The sequence below is a fragment of the Sphaeroforma arctica genome, assembly GCF_001186125.1.
Source record: "Sphaeroforma arctica JP610 unplaced genomic scaffold supercont1.18, whole genome shotgun sequence".
In the NCBI taxonomy this organism is placed as follows: Eukaryota; class Ichthyosporea; order Ichthyophonida; genus Sphaeroforma; species Sphaeroforma arctica.
In genome coordinates, this window is record NW_014040540.1 from 227,153 (window position 1) to 237,706 (window position 10,554).

The 10,554-nt window shown below is 43.5% G+C and overlaps 1 protein-coding gene across 1 annotated transcript; it reads right to left on the minus strand.

The window, feature by feature from the left end:
• Positions 1-378: 378 nt before the first annotated feature.
• On the minus strand, positions 379-10,052 carry SARC_00573 (tyrosyl-tRNA synthetase). The gene is made up of 13 exons (XM_014305759.1): positions 9,481-10,052; positions 7,902-8,113; positions 6,424-6,559; positions 6,057-6,151; positions 5,127-5,170; positions 4,288-4,439; positions 3,662-3,707; positions 3,380-3,494; positions 2,192-2,290; positions 1,383-1,542; positions 995-1,093; positions 796-845; positions 379-603 (listed from the first exon to the last, which is right to left on the minus strand). Exons 1-13 carry the CDS (start codon positions 9,623-9,625, stop codon positions 493-495), a joined length of 1,464 nt encoding a protein of 487 aa, XP_014161234.1. The 5' UTR covers positions 9,626-10,052; the 3' UTR covers positions 379-492.
• Positions 10,053-10,554: the final 502 nt, after the last annotated feature.

The window sequence follows — 10,554 nt, forward strand, 5'->3', positions numbered from 1 at the left end:
TGGGTTTTAGATGCGTAAATGTTCCTTATATAACAGTTGGTTTCCTCGCATGTTTAAGTAGCAACACAGTTTGAAGGAGAACTCAAGTACCTGAAATGCCATTGCCCATAGCTGAAAGGCAGCGAAACAAATTGGGCACTGCGTCAACGGAACGTTAGGGTATGTGTGAACCTCCTGCACATTCTGGTGGAGATGTTAGCGTTTATGCGAGTACACAACATCATGCTACGACCGTCCGTACGGTATAGGGATAGAAAAGAACTTTTGCAACTTAGTTTAGAATACTATATGATAGGGTCAATTGCTAATCCGCTAATCTCAGAAGCAGCCCATTGAAACGAGAAATTCTCAGAAAACTATATCACTAAGAAAACTATATTACTTCATTATTTAGTGTTTTGATAACTACTGTATGCACGCTGTACATATTAAACCAACATATTATTTGTCATTAATTATGCAAGTCTATAGTCATACTGTCGCTACTGTCCGTCACCTCTCCCACTCGACCACAGCGTACGACTTCTTGCCCGTGCGCAGCAGTGTGACACTGTCATCGATGGCGTCTCCCTCTGTTAGCTTTTGATTCGGATCTGTTATTGTCTTTGTGTGATAATTGCAAGTGTTGTAATTGTGAGCCAACCTGGGATAAATACTTCAAGCTATGTGCGACGAAATGTACATGAACGACAAGCTAGAATTGAACGTGGCAATTGCAAACTGATACATCGGATTACATACATGATGGCATGTGCAATAGTATAAAAAGAAGACAAATTACAACTAATTAATCACCTCATTATTTAGGTACAAGCCTTTAGCAGTTATCAATCGTCTCGCAGCACCTACACAGTGGTGTCGGTTCAAAGTAGTATATTGTATCGAATTAGTTAGTGCGCTGCCCAATGGAACCGTTCGAGAAAATACAAACATTCATGCAATGGTATAAATAGCTCAGCATGTATTAGCATTCAATCATATTGTAGAGACATACCTTTTGATTTGACTGCCCCGGCCTTTAGTGCCAGGTCAATCACTGACATGCTGGTGAGATCGGTAATGGGGATAGATACAGAGGGTGCACCAGAATAGCCTGCGAGAGAGTGCAAAGGTACAGGCGAGTGAGCGTTGTATCAAATATATTAAACGACAATGCAACGGACAGGTGGCACAAGCGCACACAGGTTAGTAGGGGATACTGTACTGCACGCGTTTGCTGGAGTTGTGTACTTGTGATAGGCAAGGCAGCGGGCAAATGCGAAATAAATTGCGAGCTTCAGGCAAGAATATATTCAGTAAACAAACAAATAACACAATAAACACAACCTATGCCAATCACCACCGTCAACACAACTGACAGGATTATATAGCACACCACCTACGTTCCAGGATGTCACGCGAAGAGGTGGGTTTCGCATCTTTACCCTGGGCAAAGAAAGAGTCTGTTGTCGCTATAGCTTGCAGTGTTGCCTCTTCCCCATGCACCAATTGTGTAACGCTCTTGGCCAGAGCTTTTTGCGCTGTGCGAAGCTCGGGTGCGTTCTGGTGATAAGACGATTAGTTGGGCTCGAAAGCTGTTATTTTATCTTACTGGGCGGGATTGCGAGTTTTATTAGATGTGTATGCCCTTCGAATAATACAAAAAGCTCAGACTGACTGTTGGGATTGTTGTAGAAATCTACGGTGAGGCAGTAGCTCCGTAACCTTGCTAAGCAGCACTACACTACCATTGTCTGCAATGCGATGAAATAGCGATACACCTCTGTATGTGAATGCTCATGTAGAAGATATGTCGATATAATGCTATCCACATACACGCAACATATAAATCGGCATGCATATACCCACTACCGGTTTCTGTTGAATTCGCTTGTAGTCTACAAGCGTACTGCTCCTCCACTTTACCGATATTATCTGCGGGAGGGTTTTCGCAGTCTAGGTACCATATGCACTCACTCCACACCAGAGGCCTACGACACGTGGACTATGTCTAATCAAATGAAATGCACACACTCATACGATATCACTCAATACATACTACCACACATACACGCCACCCCAGATCACAACCACCCATAAAATATGTCCCCTGCATACACGCATTTACACCGCAAGACGTACAAACGGCTCACCACACACATACATCCCACCCGCCACAGCCACGACTACGCATTGTGCGCCACTGGGTTACCTGGTGTGCTACCATGATTTGCGAGATCTCATCCAGTGGTGTGAATGTAAGGCTACGCAGAAGCTTCTCAACGTCATCGTCGGTCGTGTTGATAAAGAACTGTGAATACACACACCACAGAGCCGAATACAAGGGGCTGTTTCATCAGTATGAGATGCGAGTGTTTGTCTGAGCTACCTAATACGTCTGCTGCGCTGTGATCCGACCTCTTGTATAGAAAGTTGAGGACAGACGTTTGTTATGCTCGAGTTCAGCAGTTGTATGCATGTAAGTAAAAGTTTGGTATACAGTAGGTACGAGTACAATTGACTGGATGCTTTAAAGTAGCATAGCAGTTCTTGGTGCAGAAAGGCTATCGCTAGTACTACGTGTACATTGATTACTTTCAATCCAGACATGTACACACACTCAAAACGCTCGCACCAAGGCGGCTGGACAACAGCGAGTCAAAGACGCTATAGTCACCAGGTACAAAGGCATGTGTAAGCAAGTGTGTTTACTACTGCACGGGCATGTAGCCCAATACACAGACGCTACCATTAGACACGTAGGCATTAAAATAAAACACCCCAGAATCCCCAACATAGTCAATCTCTTTGACACGCGGGTATTAATGCGGAACACTGTATACCCGTGGGATACAAAGTATAAGGGAGTATATAAACACGCACGCACACACCACGACAGACACAGACACAGACAAAGACACACGGACACACAATCACAGACACGGACACAGGCACAGACACAACCACCAACAGACACAGACAAGGACACTGACACAGATGCAGCTATATATATATATATAAATATATATCTATATATACATACATACATACATTATATATGTATATATATATAAATATATTGCAGCGCACGTCGATTTTCAGAAGCCTATGGGGAAGTGTGCCAATTCAGCTAACGCTGCACACGTGTCTGAGACTACACACAATGCGCACGTTTATACGGTGTACACGCAGACAGACACGACAAGAGTACCTACTTCACAAATCCGCTGCCGATTCAGGCACTACTGCTACAAGCGACGCTCCAAAGCACGGTTCTTGCGAAAGCGTAATACTCACAGGCGCTTCTACCTATTTAGTCATACAGACTAGTCCATATCGTTAAATATACCCCTATATACAGAAAGATGAGCCTGTAATGCCCTGGGCTACACGCACATACCTGATAGAGCTCGTAGGGGTTTGTCTTCGCACTATTCAACCAGACAGCATTGCCCATACTCTTGCCGAATTTAACACCGGCCGCCGTAGTGAGCAGTGGTATCGTTAGCCCAAAGCTGTTGCAGTGAAACACACCAGCGCGCAGGTATAATGTAACGAGTTAGTTGGGTATGCGAAGAACAATATTAGTATAAGGAATAGACGTATATAGGTACTTTTTAGTAGCACTATGAGAAGAAACACTCTTAAATGTGGGAAAATGATAAAGCAAAATCCAACGCACCTCTGTGACGGTTTGCCGCTGGCGGTTCTTCGGATAAGCTCGCAACCTGTATTCGTGGCCCAATACGTTAACGGATAATTTTGTGTGGCAGACAGTACCGGATTGAGCGCGTTACCAAAACGCTAATAGAAATATATGTGCCTTCAGCGAATAGCACTAACGCTTTCATAGAAAGCATGTGTATGCGAATACTCTCGGGTGGGCAATAATGAAGAACTGTGCGCCATATCTACCGCCAAACATTTAGATACGGTATTTTATTTAACAAAATTAACGCTATAGAAGCATGTAGCATACGGAATTCTCTGTCTATAGAAGTGTATAAGACATGCCAGCGGTGATTTTGCCCCACTAATCACTTCCACCCAGCTGGATCGTACAGTCGCTATGTATTTAGAGTTCAATACTACATGCATACTCACTCAGTTAACACATGCGAGGTACGGTGATCATCACTAGTAGGACTGTATGAGACTTGCCTGCGGTGATATTGCCCCACTAATCACGTTCACCCAGCTGGATCGTACAGACGCTATGTATTTAGAGTTCAATACTACATGCATACTCACTCAGTTAACACATGCGAAATACGGTGATCATCATTAGTAGGACTGTATGAGACTTGCCTGCGGTGATATTGCCCCACTGATCACTTCCACCCAGCTGGATCGTACAGTCGCTGTGGGTGTTGAGATGCAGGAAGTCGTATGCCTGCAGCGCTTGGTACGCAAATTCGGCGAAGGATATGCCCTCCGCACTGTTCAACCGAGACTTGACACTGTGCAGTGTATGAGTTGGATGTCAGTGTGACAACTATTGAGGATGTACCAATGGCTCGTGCTGAGGCTTGTATAATGAATACACACTCGTTCTCGATCGTAGCGTGTGTCGGGTTTAATACTATGGAACGGATTGCTGCCTCTGACTCACCCACTCTACATGCAATGTACAATCCCTGAAGTGGGTGGCCAGAATACACGACCCCATTTATAGTGCATTGACGTACAAATCCACTGTAATCGCTCATTATAAGAACTTTTCACCGGCCGGTACACATCTGAGCACGAGTCTTTGTAGCACCAGGCCAAAACTAAACCTCCAGAGAAATATCGATAATTGCCTTTTCTTCAATCACATCGACCCGACCGTCACTCTAACTCAATCACACCAGCTACGTTCTAAAGATAGACACATAGAATAGAGATATAGAGATGACGTACAGATCCACTGTAATCGCTCATTATAAGAACTTTTCACCGGCCGGTAAATATCTGAGCACGAGTCTTTGTAGCACCAGGCCAAAACTAAACATTCAGAGAAATATCGATAATTGCCTTTTCTTCAATCACATCGACCCGACCGTCACTCTCACTCAATCACACCAGCTACGTTCTAAAGATAGACACATAGAATAGAGATATAGAGATATATTATCACCAGTATTCGGGATGTGAATGTGTCATACCTTTCACGCGCCAGCATGTGGTTGAGTCGCAGGTGCCGACCGACCTGCAAGACAATCCGAAAAGACAGTTCAGGTGGATCGTTAGAACGTGAGTAGGTAAGCAGAGAAGTAGTAGAACCTCAGCACGAAGCCAGGAATGGAGATGAACCGGAATCGCAAAGTGCACCCGCGCAATATATAGTGATAGGACCAGTTGGTAGATGAAGAACACGTGGGAATGATTGCAGAATGGAAGCTGGTTGACCGGGAGGAATTACAAGATAGAAAGAGACAATCGGATGAGATGTCCCAGGGCTGAGGAAATGCCAAAGACCGAGCTTCGTGATAAGCACTGTAGGCCGGGCCGATTATATGGATCCGCCACCTACTACAATATTCTATGTCCCCGCTACTGTAATTTAGAGCCGATAGTGTGACAGTTCACTTGATACAGGGGCGAGCAATAAAGATCGACTGAGCAGTTTCGTACCTAACATACTTAAATGTTTAATGTCTCAAATTGATCAGAAAAGACTCGGGCTACGAGTATTGTTAGTAATACCCAGAAAAAGCACTACAATGAAGCATACAGTATATTAATTCATGAGTACAGTATGTACATGTCTAGCCTAAACTCCTCTATACTTTCTAAATGAAAAACACCGTGAAGATGTCCAGCCTAAGCTCGTCTATACTTTCTCAATACAACACCTCATGGACATAGACTATAGACCATTCACTGTAGGCAAGTGACGTGTGCCTCAACAATGTGCACCGCCCGCTGACTCATGTGGCAGTGCCCAATACCTAAGGACAGCAACCGAGCGCACACCGAGTGCATGCCAGAAATATCTTAAACAACTTGCAGCACCCAAAGTTCTCATGACATCAGCCAGTTGTATGAAGAGTATATACGAACACACTTTGTCAGTGCCAGGCGATGATACGTACCTCGGTCAAGAAGGTCACAGGTGTCATGTCCGCATACCACTCTGCATTGTCCACGACTGCCAATCCAAACGATGCCGTACCCTCAGCATAGGCGGCTGTGCATGCCGAGGAAATAAGGGGAACACTGGATGAGCCAAAGGTAGCTACCATCTCCAACGCAATTGTAAGCGGTGGGTAGAAAAAAACAGATGCGATGTCTAAGCCGTTCTTGTCAGGCTCGTGCGTGTGGATGTCAGCCATAAACTCGTTGGTGTAGCGAAGCACATGCTTTGGCAACGTAGACGGGCAAGTGCTAGCCTATCCACATGTATCCTGGATTTAATACAGGCGAGACTGAAAAACGGTAGGTACACAAAAAAGTACCTACCTTTAGCATTGGCAAACACCCGCTTGAGATCCTGTTCAATGCCTGCCAAGTTGACCTGGCTCTTGCTCTTGGCCAGTGGATCCCGCTCAGTGGTTCGCCCACTCGGATCACCCACTGAACCCGTTGCACCGCCTACCTAGAAATACATGACACACGCTGATGTATGTGAGACGGAGAAGTTGTGATGATTGTGATGTGTTGGAGATTGTTGAGACTAGAACTTAACGCCTTAAACGCCTACCTAGAAGTACACAACAGACGCTGATGTATGTAAGACGGAGAAGATGTGATGGTTGTGATGTGATGGAGATTGTTGAGACTAGAACTTAACGTCTACCTAGAAATACACAATAGACGCTTATGTATGTGAGACGGAGGAGATGTGATGTTTGTGATGTGTTGGAGATTGTTGATACTAGAACCTAACGCCTACCTAGAAATACATAACAGACGCTGATGTATGTGCGACGGGGAGATTTGATGATGGTGTTGTGTTGGAGATTGTTGAATCTAGAAATTAACGCCTACCTAGAAATACATAACAGACGCTGATGTATGTGCGACGGGGGAGATGTGATGATTGTGTTGTGTTGGAGATTGTTGAGACTAGAACTTAACGCCTACCTAGAAATACATAACAGACGCTGATGTATGTGCGACGGGGGAGATGTGATGATTGTGTTGTGTTGTGTTGGAGATTGCTGAGACTAGAACTTAACGCCTACTTTGGAATACACAATAGACGCTTCTGTATGTAAGATGTATGCGATGCGAAGATCTCGGCGTATCGGAGATTATTTACGTTGTAAGTTCTCGATCTCAGCAGCTTCTGTATGTATATGATTGTTTGTAAAAAGAGCCGAGGCCCGCTGGATTGATGAGATTTGATAGAAATGATCCTATGTCCGGGTATACGCCACAAGGTATTTGTATGTGACACGAGTCTAGATCAGAAAATACCCACAATATGTACGATAAAGCCTGGTTACGCACATTCTGCTCAAATAATGGATCATCAATTCCAATCTCGCGTGAACGTGTACATTCGCACAGATGACTTCATGTGAGGCGTCCGTTCGTACTGGATCCGATACCTGCCATGACGTACATGATTGCCGCCAACAGGCAAGCAACTACACGTGCGGTTTATCATGCAATAAACTTAATGACAAGTTGTATATACAAAGCAATAGCGTGCACGGTGAAACCACCTCGAAACACGCGAGTATTTAACACTGCTACACCTAAACATACTATGCAGTCAGGAAGTGTTGAAGCGTGCATACAAGCATATGTAAGGGCGATGATACTGTATCTAGCTCGGCAGCTGAATTCTATGAAGCATTTGCCAGAAAACTATTCGACTGGAATGGGCCGAATATTACACATAATCTATCCCTAAAATACCTACACATAAAAATACCTACACAACCAGGCCAAGTACGACACATCTACAACGCTGGAGCTCATTTACTTACAATGGCGATCGTTTTATGTCCCGCGCGGCTAAAGTGCAGGAGAGTGATAATCATGAGCAGATTGCCCACATGTAGAGAGTCGGCTGTGGGGTCAAATCCGCAGTAGACGGTCCTTTTTTTGTCTTTCAGGTGCAGATCCAGGGCCTCTTCCGTGGCTGTACACTGATTCCACAGTCCTCGCTCCCGTAATTCTTGTGCCAGCGTGCGCGTGTCTGTTATACATGCATATAATAATTGCGATCAGAGTACAGTTGAGCCTTGATATTGAGATCTGGTCTGCATGAGGATTTATTGTTAAGCCTGTCTACGGCTATATGTACACTGTTCTGGGAGCCAGCCATTTGTCGGCCTAGCTCCTTGTGCTCATGGTTTCCGGGCCTTTCTATGGGACTACTGATGTGCTCTATGTAGCACATCCACGGAATTGGTACTTGTATGATTCTTGATTAACCGAGCCATGGCCCACTGTGAGCGCACCGATTAATTGACAAAAGCTGAATATTAATATACGTGCACACGCGTATCATGTCACAGTTTTACATGATATGCCCCTCTCAGGATTCAAGATTTCTCAGTGTTTTGTCATATTCATGTGCCAGAGTTGCAAACAATATGGGCGTGTGGTGTACACGTATATACATGTTTCAAGAGCTTAGTACACCGCATCAGACACTACACACTAAAACCTCATGAGATTGAATAACAACGCAGAAACAAATGCATCCCTAAGTGTTCAATCCGCTACACAATTGGGACGTCTACTATGTACATTTAAGACGTTGTCCAATTCAAATGATCCCAGCACTGCGTCAGACTACCCTGCAGCTGCATATAAATTAACGCAATCTCCTGCACGCCTGTGCCACAGTGAAGTTATTCGAACAGATTGGTCTGAAGACACACACACACACACACACACACACGCACACGCACACGCATACACGCACACACACACACACACGCACACGACATACACGCACACACATACACACGCACACGACATACACACACACACACACACACACACACACACACACACACACATATATATATATATATAGGTCGATTGACCATGAAACACGCCTGTTGGGCTATTCGAACAGATTGGTCCGAAGACTTATACATGTACATAGGACAACTGACCATGAAACGCAAATGTTGTGAGTCGCTAGTTAGTTGGACTGCTTATTTTGAGGTAACAACTGAGACAAAGAGACTAGGACTATCAACAAGGAAAGGCCCTTCGTACTACGTATTTCTGGATTGATATTATTCGCGCTCATATCATTATATTCAAGGGATCTAGTTTGAGTATATCACCATCATACGATTCAATGCATCTGATTTATTCGGACAGCATCATAAAACATTATATTATAATGCACCTACTTCATCCGGAAAGCATGAAAATACAAAGGAATGCGAGTGCACTCGGTTTAAGGATTAATATAATAATCAATGTACTTACTTTAAGGTACGAACTGATGCACACGCTATATTCAAAGACAGCCAATATACGAATTGATACACTGCTTTATTCACAAAGTGATATAAGGTTACAATTGCAATATACACCAACCTGTAAGTCCTTCTTCGGCTGTAGATGATTGGCGTTGCTGTGACACTGACGCCGTTGCTATGCGCCCACGTGGTACAGCACGAGTGACTGCTGAGGGATATAGTGCACGGCTCACAGTACATGCCAACCGACTGAAAGCAAACATGTTGGATGGATGTGATGGACGTGCCACGAAGATGGTATTTTGTTGTTGTTGGTTAAATATAAATATGTCTTGTTCTTTACACTCGGTGTAGCGTTGAAGGATCAATGGGCTAATTGAATAGAAATGGAATGTGACTCGGAATAATCTACTAACATATGCTGTATTGTTATGGATTTAGGGTTGTTGAGGTTGGAACGTGTAGAGCTATACTCAAGGGTATGAGTAATGTATTTGAATGCTCTTTTTATTGGGTCGACCGCAAAATTGTGGATCGATTCGGCGATGCTAAAAACAAATTTGGGGTAGAGTGTGTTAATTTCACTACGCGTCTTTCTGCACACAATTTTTTTTTGTATGAGATCAATTATCTATATCCTATGCAAGAATACTACCCTATGTATTGATTGTATATATGTATATATATCACTATCTATCTATAAACAAAATAAAATTCGCAGACGAACACTAATATCGTAAATAGCTGGAGGCCTGCAGTGAAATCCGAATATGTTTATTTATATATTTATGATGAATAAATCATAAACGCCCATTCATGTCAGAATCACATTTCGCCCGCCAATTATTGTGGAATTAGTTTCACTGACAAATTGATACAAGTGTCAACACCATTTTGGAATTAGTTCGTACACAAATTGATATATCAATTCCAATGACCTCACTATTTTTCTCTGTGCACGAGAGCTCGCCTTCATAGTACTATATAGTATATTTAGAGGTAAATATATACTTATATAGTACATATTGTGACTTTATAGCGTATATTGTCACGTATTGTATACTGCGATTAGGCAGATCTTGGTGTAAGTGTACTTATATAGGCTGTCACTAGCAGGAGCATGTGTCCGCCGTACTGAATAAATCGACTTTCTTTTATAATTGCAGTATATATTCCGTTTACTCAATATATA

Excerpts from the sequence above, each read along its gene's own strand:
- SARC_00573 (XM_014305759.1), bottom strand. The coding sequence starts at position 9,625 with ATGTTTGCTTTCAGTCGGTTGGCATGTACTGTGAGCCGTGCACTATAT. Across the intron at positions 6,560-7,901 it reads GACATAAAACGATCGCCATT|GTAGGCGGTGCAACGGGTTC; the intron begins GTAAGTAAATGA and ends ATGTATTTCTAG. Across the intron at positions 3,708-4,287 it reads GTGGGGCAATATCACCGCAG|GTTGCGAGCTTATCCGAAGA; the intron begins GCAAGTCTCATA and ends CCACGAATACAG.